Source organism: Mustela nivalis, assembly GCF_964662115.1.
Source record: "Mustela nivalis genome assembly, chromosome: 8".
Lineage (NCBI taxonomy): Eukaryota > Metazoa > Chordata > Mammalia > Carnivora > Mustelidae > Mustela > Mustela nivalis.
Window position 1 is genome coordinate 73,822,013 of NC_139027.1, and position 13,808 is coordinate 73,835,820.

Sequence of the window (13,808 nt, forward strand, 5' to 3'; positions counted from 1 at the left end):
GGGTTGTTAGGTCATAGGTAAGAGAATCTTCAACTTTACTAGACAAAATTCATGACCTGCACTTCAAAGAAGCATTTTTATTTTCCATTTTGTTCATTACAGCTTTCATTTCACTTTCCCTTCCTCAGGGTATTACTAATGGCCCCAAGACCAAGAGGGAACTGTCTTGGCTTCTATTTCATAACATCCTAGAAGAAGGGTCTGAGATGGACCAGAGTTTTCCTGATAAAGCCCTAACAGATCCCTGGCCCTGTTTAACTTTGATGGTTGGTAGCATCAGATCTCAGAGGGCCAGTGGTCCAGGGGAATGGAGCACACATCTCTCTTGAGGAATCAACCGAGTTACAAATATTTTCAGACCCTTCTCATACTGATTACTGACAAGATACCCTTTATCCAGCTCTGTGTCGTTCTTTGCTGTCTGACAGCTTTGGGACTTCCCAAGATTGAGGCACTGGGATCTTTGCCAGTCTGGGTTTCCCAGAGCCAAAGTCCAGTCTCCTCTTCTGAGGTCCCGCCACCTCCCAACTCCCTGGGGGTTCTGCCAGGGACCCTGCATCTGTCCACACCTGGAGAGGTACTCACCAATATTTTCTTCCCTTCCTGTCTCAAGGACTTTCTCTCTTGATACACACAAAGACACACACAGACACACACACTTCCATGAGCTCAGACTCCCACAAAAGGCACAAAGAGAAGCTGTCTTATTGTCACCAGCATGGCTCTCTGTGGCTAAATCCGGAGCAGTGGGAGGGAGAGCCTCCTGTGGGCAGCCACAGTGGCTGCAAGAATGCAAACCTTGTCTCAGGTTCCAAGACACTGAATACGAGTCCTGAAAACAGCCAGGGACCCAACCTCCCAGCAATCTTGGCAGCTAGAGGAGACTAACTAGATTAAACCATATTCATTTATCCCTCAAGGAGAAAACTTGATGTTTTCTGCACCCAAGGGGCATCACAGGCCATCCCCATTATACTGTGCTGTTTGAAAATTTACTCACAGTATCATTCCTGTGAAGGGAGTTGAGCAGGATCATTCCCATTTCTCAGGGGAGGAAAGTGAGGCCCAGAAAAGACGAGTAACTTGCCCGAGTGGCAGTAGTGGGACTTGAACATGCCCAGGTCTGACTCCCCAAAGCCCACATTCTAACTTACCACCCAAACTCCTTCAGCAGGAGCAGTGGAAGATTCTGGAGACGGGCTTGCTAGTCTTCCTCCAGCTTCCTATCCACTCATGATTTTCCAACTGCCTGAACACCCCCACGGCAACCGGACGCAATGATACCGGGACATTTAGCATCCTGCCTGAGACCCACTTCTTACATATTTAAATAGTTTGACTTACTTGCTTTGACAAATGTGGCAGCTTTGGTTGCTTTTCCTCCCCTGCTTCTGGCTGTGCATATCCCCTCACATGGGGGGCAGCGCCTTGCCCTATTCCCCACTTTTATACTTGGGAAGGCAGGCTCATTGCCTTAGACACAGATCCCAGAACTGAATCTCCCCTTTGACAAAATATGAAGCAGGAGTCATTTAATATTTTTTTAAATCCAGGTCTCTATTTTTCCTGTGCAAATATAAACATAGGCATAATTAATAGTTAAGGCTTTTAAAATACATGCATTTTGAGTATACATTGCTAGTTACAGTTTGCTGATGATATGAGCTTGAATCTTTTGTTCCTTTAATAGTCCTTTTAAATTCATTTTAGAAAGTTAAAATGGTTTACATGATCCGTGATAAAAACCAGAAGAGACCCATTTGAATCCAAAATACATACTTGAAAATGCAGCACCTTTGGTATGAACTACCTTAGAGCCCCGTTGTGGAGTGTATGGATTATAACTTCAGACCACGGAGATTTCAAAGTCCCTGAAGCAAAATGGGGCATTTTTTTTCTGAAAAGAAAGAGGAAGAGGAGGAAGAGGAGAAGTCAGAAGAGAAGAGAAAGAAGGGAGGGAGGAAGGAAGGAGAAAGAAAAAAGGGAAGGGAACCTGCGCATAGGGCTTCTCTGCACGAGAAGAGTAACTCCCTTTTGGGTAACTCGCAATGCGTATTTAAGTGAAGGAGGGACCACTAAGGTTACAATTCACAATCATAGAACCCAAATATAGTAATACCTTATCCAATGGGAATGGAATTCTATTTACTGGATTAAAAAAAGAAAAAAGCTAGGTCCTGTATGGGGCCCACTTCCGCCTAGAGGAGAGCTTTGCCACTGGATATAATTCCAAGGGAGGGCGAGGTTTCCTCCTTGAGTGGAGGGGCAGTTTGCAAAGATGCAGCCTAAAAGTCTGATCTTCTAAAAGTTCTAGTTGTCAGCTTTGCTTGAGTCAGGACTCTATCCCCACCTCCAACCTGAAAGTTTCTCCCCCAAACATAACTCTCCCCTTCAAGCCAGAACAGGCTGCCCCTGTTCCTGACTCAGGAACGACGGGAGAGGCCATCTTCAAACCCCTGGGTGAGTTAGAAGATGTTTCTTTCCCTCATGGAGATGTTCTCGGGGGCTGAATGTCAGGGAGTTTGCATTTGCTTCCAAGGCTTGAAGTGACCCCAAATGGGCCAACTTGGTTTCATCCCTTGTGCTTATCACAGGACAACCAAAGGCCAGGATTTCTAGAATCCCAAAGAGCACACAAGGAGAAACCAGATTCAGAAACGTGCCTCAAACTGTCTTGTGTAAGGTTGAATCTGAGATCCCACATTGCACTCCTAGCTTCTGTTACATCTCCCTTATCGGAAGGTGGTGGCATGGGGCGTGCCAGGGGGTGGATGACTAAACAATCTTCCATTTACAGGAAAATAAAGTTCAAAAGTCTAAAAATTCCCCATGGATTAAAAAAATAAGTGTTCTGTGCCCACACTTTTGTATGCGTGGGTTGGGGACTTCTCACACCGTACGAAGCCCTGCCCCATGCAGTGTTCAATGCGGACACCACAATAACCCGCTGCATAACTGGGGCCAACATGATGAGCTCCCCTCCTTCCTAAATGAGGAAACTGAGGCTCTCCTGCAGTCCCACATGGCTCGCAAAGGGGAGGGAGAACAGAAATGCAGCCTTGCTGAGTCCTGGGCCATTCAGCCGCCGCCACAGGGCATCACGCCAATGGCGGATTCTGGGAAGCAGGACATGGACCTCTGCCTTTCACTGTTGTTTGGTCTCTGTTTTCTCAGCCTCCCCAGGAGTGGCCCCATCAGCCAGAGGGTCACTCGTGCCGATCTTCACCTGGCTTTCCAGGTGAGTGAGACGTTGTTTCACTTTCATCTGAGTGGCGTTGTACTCGGCCAGGAGCCGTGCAAACCTGGTCTGCAGGGTATCTAGGGAGGACTCCAGGTGCTCCACCTTCTCCTCAATATCCTTGGGGTCTGCCCCAGCCCTGGCCACGTCCTCATCAATCAGGTTGTCCTTCATCAGGATCTGCCGTCCCTTCTCCTCCAGGGCCTTCTTGGCCTCTGGGTATTCAGTGAGAGCCTCCATCAGATCATCCTTGGAAAGGCAGAACAGGTCCGAGTAGCCAATGCTCCTGATATTGGCTGTCCTGCGGTTCCCTGACTTGCTCCCCTTGATGTTCAGGATGCTGATCTCCCCAAAGTAACTCCCATCACTGAGGACCACGAACTGGGTGATCCCGTCATCAGCCACCACAGCCAGCTTGCCCTCCTTGATGATGTACATCTCCCTCCCAATGTCCCCCTTCTTACAGATGTAATCCCCTGGGCTGAACACTGCAGGCCGCAGCTTGAGCACAAGTTCTACCAGCAGCCCTGCCTCACAGTCTTGGAAGATGCGGACCTTCTTCAGAGTGTCCAGGTGCACGTTGATGGCAATCTCGGCCTTCAGTTTGTCTGGGAGACTCTTGAGCACCTCCTTCTCATCCACCGTCTTCTTGTTGGCCCACAGGTAGTCAAACCACCGGATCACCCGAGTCTCCAAGTCCTTGGTCACCTTGCGGAATTGCATATACTGCTTGATAGAGTCAATCTTGGCCTGGAATTCAGCCCGTGAAGCATTCATGTTCGAGATCATGGAGCCCACATTGCCAACAATGGTGGCAAAAATCAAGACGCCCACCAGGAAGTCTATGACAACAAACAGATATTCCTCGTCTTTCACAGGGGGTGGGGTCTCCCCGATGGTGGTCAGGGTCAAGGTGGACCAATAGAGACTATAGATGTACTTCCTGGAGAGGCGTCCATACTCTGGGTTTGAGATGTTTGGGTAGACCCAGGAATCTGTCCCAAAACCAATGAACTTGGAAATGGCAAAGTAGATGCAGGCATTCCAATGGATGATGACAAGGATGTACAAGACCAAGTTCCCGATCCTGAACAAATTGGGGTAGTTGGTCCTCGTCTCTGTGCGGTCGAAGAACTCAAAGAGCCGGGCAAACTTCAGGAGGCGGTTGAACCTCAGTTCTGGGTAGTTTATGCCCAACTTAAAATAAGCCAGGTCTGTGGGGACCAGGGATAATATGTCCAGTTTGAAGTGCACAGTCTTTGTGTAATGCTTCCACAGTCTCGGGGCATCCTTGACCATCAAGCCTTGTTCAAGGAAGCCTGAGGAAAAAGATGGAGGTCACTTGGGCATTAAAGTGGCTGCCTTTTGTGTGTGTGTGTGTGTGTGTGTGTGTGACCGTGGCCCACAGAAAAATATTTTACACTGTAACTAAAGAAGACATAGTTATACATACATGACAGAAACAATTTCAAAAGCCACACTTACCTCTTACTATGAAAATGCACTCTGATATTTTCTCATCTAGGATGTTCCAACCTGTCTTATTCAATTAAAAATGTAGATTAATTGGGTAAATGTGAATGGGGACTGCTGTTTGAAGATACCAAGGAATGATTATTACATTTTTAAAAGATAAACAGATGTGTTAAATATATATATTTACATTTGTTTACATAATCTCTACACCCAGTGTGGGGCTTAAACCCACGACTCCAAGATCAAGAGCCTCACGTTCTTCTGAGTGAGCCAGCCAGGAGACCCTGGACATTATATTTGTAAAATGCATCCTTTAAAGTTAGAGATACATATTAAAGTGGTCGCTGTCTGAGATTGGCTTTAAACTACTCCACAAGAAAAGGGCATGGACAGGGAGAGATGAAACATTAGCAAAATGTTGGTCACTGCTGAAGCTGGGAAAGGTACATGGGGATTTGTAACACGACTGTCTCTGACTTGATATTTGTTTGAAAATATTAATGATAAAAATTGTAGAAGCACATGGCCCTTCAAACTGCCTTCACCAGCCACCAATGGGGCATGACCCCCCTTTTAAAAACGTTGCCTATGGGGACGCCTGGGTGGCTCAGTTGGTTAAGCAGCTGCCTTCAGCTCAGGTCTGATCCCAGCGTCCTGGGATCGAGTCCCACATCAGGCTGCTTGCTTGGCAGGGAGCCTGCTTCTCCCTCTGCCTCTGCCTGCCACTCTGTCTGCCTGTGCTCGCTCTCGCTCCTCTCTCTCTGACAAATAAATAAATAAAATCTTTTTTTTAAAAATTGCCTATGGAAGCAGTAACTCTCCTTTGGGGCTGCACCTTACTGTCATCCCAATGGCTCTGAAAACCTTTGCAGCATTCAGACTGGTCTGGTCTGGAGCTGAGCTAGGTGTGGAAGACTCAGGAGGTGTTATTACTGCTAAACTCAGTCAAGTAACCTGAGACTTTCATTCTTCTTTTTCTTCTCTTTTCTTTTCTTTCAAACATGCACAAAAGTAGAGATATGAAGAATGTCTTTTAGATTTTGGTAAGCATCAGACTCATACTGAGGGTTCTGTGAAACCCAGAGTCTGGGCTGTCCCCACCATTGGTTCCATAGGTCTGGGGTCTACTTCTAACAAGGTCTGGGTGCTGCTGCTGCTGATCCAGGGCCACAATTTGAGGGCTAGACAGAGGCCGGACTACCCCTTTTGTGAAAAGCAAACATCAAGTTTGTGATCACGTGGTAGGGACACCCTGCCTCCCAGGCCCCAATTCCCTGTTTCATTCTTTAGTTACCTTTGTGTTTATTGAGTGCCTAGATCATTCCACAGCACTCCTATGCCATGGGGCTCCTCCCTACTTCCTTAATAACATCCTCTTTCAATTCTGAAGACTTTTTCCTCTTTTGAGTATGACCCATGGCCACTTGGCTTCTGTGCTTAACTGCTTTCCCCACAAGGCTTCCTGCTAAATCTTAGATTGCCAGCAATAGCACCCAAGCACAGAAAGGGGTGGGATCCCTGTCTAAGTGGGGGTATCTTCTCCCACTGAAGCTTGGTTGAAACAGGGATAGCTGGCTCCATGAGTCAGGCCCCCCAGTGGAACTCTCATGTCTCAGTAGGCTTATGTCACCACAAAGTGGCAGAACACCGGGGCTGACTAAGTTACTCATGCAACCTTCAAGCTGCATACCTGAGGTCTTCTTCCTCTTCTTCTTTTTTTTTTTCTTAAAGACTTATTTATTTGTTTAAGAGAGGGAGAGCACGCACAAGCAGGGGGAGCAGCAGGCAGAGCAAGGAGCCTGATGCAGAACTCGATCCCAGGACCCTGAGACCACATCACGACCTGAGCCGAAATCAAGAGTCAGATGCTTAACCATCTGAGCTGCCCAGGTGCTCCAGAGGTCTTCTAAATTATGATGCTGAGCACTGAGTGGAAGCAGGGGGTGCTGGTCTGGCCCTGCCGGGTAGTGACTGCACACTTTGGGCCAGTCACTCCAGCATCTCTGGGCCTCAGCTTCTGAAGATGGAGATAATCATGCCTGTGCTTCCTGTCTCATGCAGAAGATCTCGTGAGAAACCAAGAGGTGCTTGAAATGCTTTCTACGCCGGGAAGTCACATGGAGGCTTGCGGCTGTGATGTGGTGCTGTTCTTTACAGAGACAGCTATGGCATGGTTTTCAGTTCAAAAAGCTTGAAAGTGGCAAGACAGGCCCCTGCCGGCTGATGGGACATCTTTGTGCAGATTAGAAAAAGGTGCCCCAAGGATACATAGCTTGGACCCTCAGACATGGGGGGTTAATTTAGCCGTCACTTGAAACCAGAGGTGATCTGAGGGAAGTCATCATGTACCTGGGCCCTGCTTCTGATTTTATGCCTCCATACATCTAAAACCACGCTGTAACCTGTCCTGGATCTTCCGGCTGTCCGGGAAAAGGAGCTCCAAGACTGAGGGATACTGAACTGTCGCTGCAAGAGGGGTCCTTTGATAGATGACAGTTTGGCCTTCTTATTTCAAGAAGTGATACAAATGAGGCCCAGAGAGACGACTTGATTTGCTCAAGGTCCCACAGGTCGTTGGGACAGCAGGGACCAGAACTCTGGTATCCTGACCTCTGCTAAAAGGCCACTATAGGGGGAACCATAAGGCAGTACCACACCCTCACTGTTGGGGCTTCCCTAGACCCGCCTGGGCTCTCATGGACATGGGGAGGTAACGGCTACCACTCTGGATCTCCTGAACCTGCAGCCAGTCCCCACGGTCCCCCTCCTGAGGCATGAGGTGGGTCCGTGGCCTAGTCCCCAGAGAAGCCCCTGGGCCTGGCCCCACTCACCTGTCCGGGCTCGCACCAGCATATCCAAGCCGTAGAGGACGTCGGACAAGTAGTCCAGGACCAGCCACAGCATCACGTGCTCGGACTGCAGCTCGTCGAAACAGGCCCTAGGCAAGAGAGGAAAGGAGTGCGCATGTCCTGGGCCAGTCCCAAGCAGGCACCAGCTCTGGGCTGAGCACGGCAGTGTTCAGCCTGGTATCAGCCCTGCCGGCAGGGTTTGTTCCCCAGCGTTACCATCCCAGGCTCTGACGAGGAGACCCAGCTCTGAGCAACTTGTTGCCCCAAAGAGAGAGCCCTGTGGCCTCTTGACAGTGAGCTCTGGGATCCCAGGAGTGGGCAGTTCTTCCAGGCCTCACTGATGGAGTTGCTGATGGGGGCAGAGATGGAGCACCTGCCCCCTCTGGGGTCAGATGCCAACAAACTAGAGGAATTTCTCAGAAATTCACAGCTGAACAAGCCAGTAAATATTTTCTGCTTTCTAGGTCCTTATGCTTACTATTTCTCATACAGAAAGTACCCCTCAAATATGCTCTTGACCTCAAAAAAGCAGCAGCTGGTGCCTGTGTCTCCATCAGCAACCCGAGCCCCCTGCTGCCTCAGAATCGCAGCTTCTCCAGGACCCCCTGCTCGCACAGGAGCAGCTCGCCCACATAGGAGCTGCCCCAAGTTCTCCCCCTTCTCACGCCCACACTTTTCCTCAGAAGAGCAGGAGATCCCCCCACGTTGCTCAGAGAATCCCGAAAGCCCCCACTTACACTCAGAGAGTAGCTTGTCTTCTCCCCAGCCCCACAGAAGCAGCTGCTGTCTATCTTGCCGACTTGCTCAGGATTGCCCCTGGAGTCCCCCTTGCCTGCAGGTGCCTTGCCTGCACCTCCCCATCCACCTCCCAAAGAGCAGCAGCTCAACCTACATCCTTGTCCTGCATCCTCATCCTGAACCCTGTCACTTACTCTCAGAGAGTAGTCACTCACCCCTTGTCCTGCCCTGAAGCTTACTTGGAAAAAGCTCCAAAGTCTCCTGTGTACTTCTGGAAGAGCAGTGGCTTGCCCTTCTGTCCTCCAACTGCTTGCTCAAGAACCTTGCCAAACCCCTGCCCCCTCAGAAGAGTAGCCTCCCCCCAACCTCCAGAGCACCCAAAGCCTCAGCCACTGTGGAAGGGCAGCTGCTCACCCCCACACGCCTGTCTCACAGGCTTGCACAGGAAGGCTCCAAAGCCCAGCACTTAGGAAGCATGGCTCTTGTCCCTGCATTCTTGCCCTGTGCCTTCCTCAGGCCACACAGACTCCCACCAACCCCATGAGAGGCGAGACAAGGGATCCCTACATCTCTCTCCTACAGACTCTCTCAGAAATGCCCCCAAAGGCCCTGCCTGTCCACGGAGAGCAGCGGCCTGCCCTGCATCTCCGGCCTGCAGCTTGCTCAGGGATGCTCAAAGGTCCCGTTTGGCCTCAGAAGAGCATAGCTCCCCAATACCCCCCATCCTGTCGGCTGCTCTTGCCCTCAGAAGAGTAGCTACTCGACCCTGCAATTTCCTCCTACAGCTGGATTAAGACTATTCCAAGGTGACAGGACCCTTGCTGTCCATAGCCAGCACAGGTCCTCACCAGTGGTTCAGAGAACTCTTGAAGACGGTCCTCTTTCAGAAGGCCACTATAGGGGGATGGTGTCTGTGTGGGGCCTGGAACCCCAGCCCCCTGACTGGGACCCAGAGCTCTGTCTTGAGGCCTGACTGCCCTCACCTTTCCTGGCCCCTCCACCCTTCTCCCCTCCTAGTGTGGAGACCCTGCCCACTGCCTACCTGCACACCAGCAGACACCAGTTGTAGAAGACAGGCAGGGCAATGATAGTCAACCAGTTGTAGTACATGTTGCTGGAGGGATCCACCACTATGCTGTCCTTCTTGTTTCTGGAAACACCGACACACAAACAATGTAGTGTGTTGAAAGATCGCAGCACTGGACAGTCTTAGAAATCTTGTTTAGCTTACAGACCATAGGGCAACTGCAGGCTAAACTCAAGGGACACGTCCTGTCAGTATCAGGGGGTCACATGGGGGGGATCCCCACATGGGGGGGGCAGGCTGGGAGAGGGCAGACTCTGGAAGTCCTTCCCTCCTAGCTCAGCTCCTCAGGAGGCCACAGCTAACAATAAAATGAAGGTGATGACACTCCCATGTACCCACGGTATCACCTATGTCCTTCAGGATGTTGGGAAGCAATTACAGCATGGTAATGCTAGAACCGTTTGGGGGCACTCTGTGGAAATGCTGATTCCCAGGGCCCACCCAGAACCCTTCCAGGGCCAGGGCTGGAGATGTGCATTTAGACACTGCCCAGAGGTTCCGAAGTAGCTCCTCTTGGGACAGCATTTGGGAGCTAAATGAATTTGTGCACGTGATCTAAAGACTCATGTCCAAGGGCTTGGATCCTGCCTCTCCGTCAAAATCAACTCACCTGGGAATCCTCTAGGTTATATGGACCAACACTGAAGGAAGCAATAGTTTAGGATACTTTCTGTTTTTATTTTCAGGATTTTCTAAGGATTAGAGTTTATAGGTAGCACTGGAGATTCTCCTTTTCCTTTGGGTCCATGAGCCTTGTCCCCCATCCTGTATGCCCTACAAGCTGGCCCCGGATTGCAGGGCTGCTCCCATGCCCCAGGGGAGACCTCGGGATGCTTTTCTTTCTTTGCCTTGCCTCACCAGGTGCAAGATCAACAGCTCACTGACAGGGCTTTGGAATGTTCCTGATGCACATCACTGCTGGGTTTGGAGTGAAGTTTGAGAATATAGTATATCCTAGTGCCCAGGAGTAGGCCTCAGCTTACCCCGACTGTACAGACAGACGAACAGAGGGGGTGGTAGTGCACAGGGGCAGGCTCACAGGGACAGCCCCTGATTGCTCACCCAAGGCTGCAGACAGTCCTCTCCACCTATAATCCCCCTCTGGGCGCTCAGAGCTGGGGCAGGACTCTCCCTGCAGAGTTTCTTTCACACCATCTCAGGAAGCCCAAGCCCCACCTGGGACCAACTCTGCTCCCGCAGCGCTAAGCAGCCCCTCTCCAGGGCCGACACCAGGGCCTGGCGACCTGGTTCTCAGACTCCCAGGACCCGGGTGGGAGGTGGGAGGGGGCCCAGGCCTGACCTCTGCACCCCCTCACTGGAGGCAGGTCTTCTCAGTACTTACTCCTCTTGTTTTGTGGAGTTTTTCTCTTTCTCTTCCTTTTTCTCCTTCTCCTCCTTTTTCGCCTTGTCACTGGATGATACAGGGGGACATTGAGCAATGTTCATAGGCCAAGGACACTACTACCACAGTGGAGAGGGTGGGCAGCAGTCACAAGGAGGAGAGGGTGTGGTGTAGGAAATGGATACTTCTGGCTCACGGGGATGAAACGAGGTTACTGATTTTATCGCTATTTCTATTCCTGAGGTTAAAGCATACACTGTACACGTTAAAGTATGCATAGAGTTCTAGGCTAATGGTCTACAGTTTCTGACCGACTTTCATGAGTCCCTAGGAAGTCACAAAGAGCTTGAGACCAGAGACATTTTGAGGTAACAGGAAAGGAACCCACATCCACACACGGTGGGCGGAAAAGTCCCCCAGAGTTTCGAAGTCACATGTAAGGTTCTTCGTCCTGAAGGGAGGGGTATGGCTTGTTGGCTGTTCTCAAAACCCACCTGTGTATCAAATGAAAGCCTGGTCCTTGATGAGGAAGCCAGGGAGGAAAAGGGAAGCAAAATACGCACAGGCAGTGGCAAATCTTAGAGTCGCCTGAGGCAAAGGCCACCATGTTCGGACACCTATCCAGATGGTGGCAGATGGTGAGGCACCTGTCCACATCTGCAGGGAGGTCCTGTGAGGGCAGGTGTCTCCCGAACACATGGCTTTACTCTGCTTCCTCTCCTTTATGGCATATCTTTATGCCTTAGCGCTGTTAAAAAGGTTGTCCGTTCATAGTCACACCAGGTCTGGAAGGCAGGCATTACTGCCCAGGGAACCATTGAAGAAACCAAGCGGAAAGGTAAAAGACCCTGTCTGCCTCTGGGGAACCCACCAGAATCACCCACAGACCCTTCGGATCCCCTATTCCACATCCTGAAGGAAGGCCCAGGGTTAAGAAATAAGCACTCACTGAAAAAGCCCAATTCACTTTACACAGCACGACCTAAGGGAATAGTCAAAGACGCGTGCAAACACGCACACAGGAAGATAACCCACCACTGTTTCTAACAGTGAGCAGCACAAGCCATCTAACCCCACAACAGGAGGAGATTCGTCCACAGTGGAACTCTACGAGGCCCCTCAAAATGATGTTGTGGAAGAGTATTGGCGACACGGAAAAACTTTTCTAATATTTTGCCAAGTTAAAAGCAGACTGTGAAAACAGCACAGAATAATAGTTGTGGGAGCTTTCTATTGCTGCCAGAACAAACTCACTGGTTATTGGCTTAAAACAATCCACACTTCAGATCTGTAGGTTGGAAGTCTGGTCTGGGTCTCCCTGTCCTGAAATTGAGGGCTTGACAGGGGTGTGATCCTTTCTGAGGATTCTAGGAGAGACTCTGTTTCCCGCTTATTTGGATTGTTAGTGGAATTTAATTCCTTGCTGTAATTCGATCCTTTTTTTCCTGCTGGCTGTAAGCCAAGGGCATCCTCAGTGTTTAGAGGCTCTTGCGACCTTGGTTTCTGGCGCCCTTCTTCTGTGTTCAAAGCCAGCAACAGCAGGTGGAGACCTTCTCAAGATGCCCATCTCTCTGGTTCTCTGCAGCTGGAAAGCTTCTCTACTTTTAAGGATGTTTTTTTTTATTAGACCAGGCCCACCTTGATAATCCAGCATAAGCTCAGGCTCCTGAAATTTAATCACATCTGCAAAGTCCCTGTTGCTGTGTGAGGTAACGTAGTCACAGGAGGTGAGGATTAAGGCTGGGACTTTTGAGGGAGCCATTATGCCCCCTACCACAGTCTGTTCCTCAGCCCCCAAAGATATATATCCACCCCATGGGCTAAATGAATTCACCCTCATTCCAAGACACCCCCCCAACAAGTTTCACCCCATGATAGTATCAACTCAGAGTCCAAAAGTCTTCTCAGCTGAAAAGTGCCAAATCTTATCATCTAAACCAGACTCTCATGACTCTGGGTGTGAGCCCCTCTCCTTGTGAACCTGTGAGACTAAAACAAACCATCTGCTCCAAAGATACCGTGGGAGGGCAGGTATAGGATATCAGTTCTAGATAGTTCAGTTCAAAAAGGGAGAAGACCAGAGGACGAGAGAGTTACTGGTCCCAAGTGATAAAATCCAATGGGGCACCGCCATTCTGTCTCAAGGCCTGAGAATAATCCTCTGTGGTTTTCAAGCCTCTACCGTCTGGGCTCAAGGCTCTGCCCTCCGAGCAATCGTTTCTTCCTCCTGAAAGGGAGCACCTGTCTATTTGTAGCTTAATATTCTAATCAACCTGTTTCCTGCATCTAGAATTTAGGGGTCCCACAGTCTGCCTCCATTTCTGCCCCTTCTGGTCTAAGCTGGCAGTGTTTTCTGCTGGTAGGAAATCTTCCAGAACATTTGAGGTAATGTTTATCAGAGGGATTCACTGGGCTAGACAAGTGGCTCATCCACAGATCTGTCTGAGAAATCCCTTCTCTATTTTTGGCTTCTGTGGGCGTGCAGGCAGAGGGGAGCCAGCCTTAATCTCTTCAGGGAATCCTTTGTTCACTACTCAGTACTTTTGATCTTTCTGAGGTAATAGCAAAAGGTTGCTCTGCCACACCCTCAACTTTTTCTCAAAGCACGATTTCCTGACAGTTTTTAAAATTTAGTATCTTTTGCATTTGCGTAGGCTGCGAATTTCCAAAATCATGAAGTTCCATTTCCTTCTTGTTTACAATTCTTTCCTCTGTATCTCTTTCCTTTCGGGTTTTACCATAAGCAGCAAGAAGTCACCAGGCTGGACCTTCAACACCTTTGGTTGGAAATACCCTCAGCTAAACATTCAAGCTCATTGCCTGTAATTTCTGCCTTCCACCCTTCCTGCAGGTGTGGGACATAATTGCATTACGCTTCCTGCCACTGTAAAGCAAGAGTCCCCTTTCTCCTGTTTCCAAAAGCCTGCTCATTTTTTTGCGAGTCCTCACCAGCTGCGTCCTTAAAGTCTTGGGTCCCTACTAATAGTCCATTTATAACCATCCAAACAACAAGGTGCTTGGGCAATTTAGGTTTTCTCTGTAATGCTCCTCATTTCTTCCAAGCCCTCACTGGTAGTC

General features: G+C 49.6%; 1 protein-coding gene across 4 annotated transcripts in view; it reads right to left on the minus strand.

Annotated features, from left to right (window-relative positions):
* Window positions 1-1,566: 1,566 nt before the first annotated feature.
* Window positions 1,567-13,808, minus strand: part of CNGA3 (cyclic nucleotide gated channel subunit alpha 3) — a 29,175-nt gene continuing 16,933 nt past the window's right edge. For 2 of the 4 annotated variants that reach the window (XM_082744367.1, XM_082744368.1), the window contains 4 exons: window positions 10,731-10,799; window positions 9,344-9,451; window positions 7,546-7,652; window positions 1,567-4,557 (listed from right to left, as the gene is read on the minus strand). In XM_082744367.1, coding sequence (XP_082600493.1) covers window positions 3,146-4,557; window positions 7,546-7,652; window positions 9,344-9,451; window positions 10,731-10,799 — 1,696 coding nt within the window. In that variant the 3' untranslated portion in view covers window positions 1,567-3,145. The remainder of the gene's footprint in view (window positions 4,558-7,545; window positions 7,653-9,343; window positions 9,452-10,730; window positions 10,800-13,808) is intronic. The other 2 variants (XM_082744366.1, XM_082744365.1) reach the window with 1 other exon arrangement.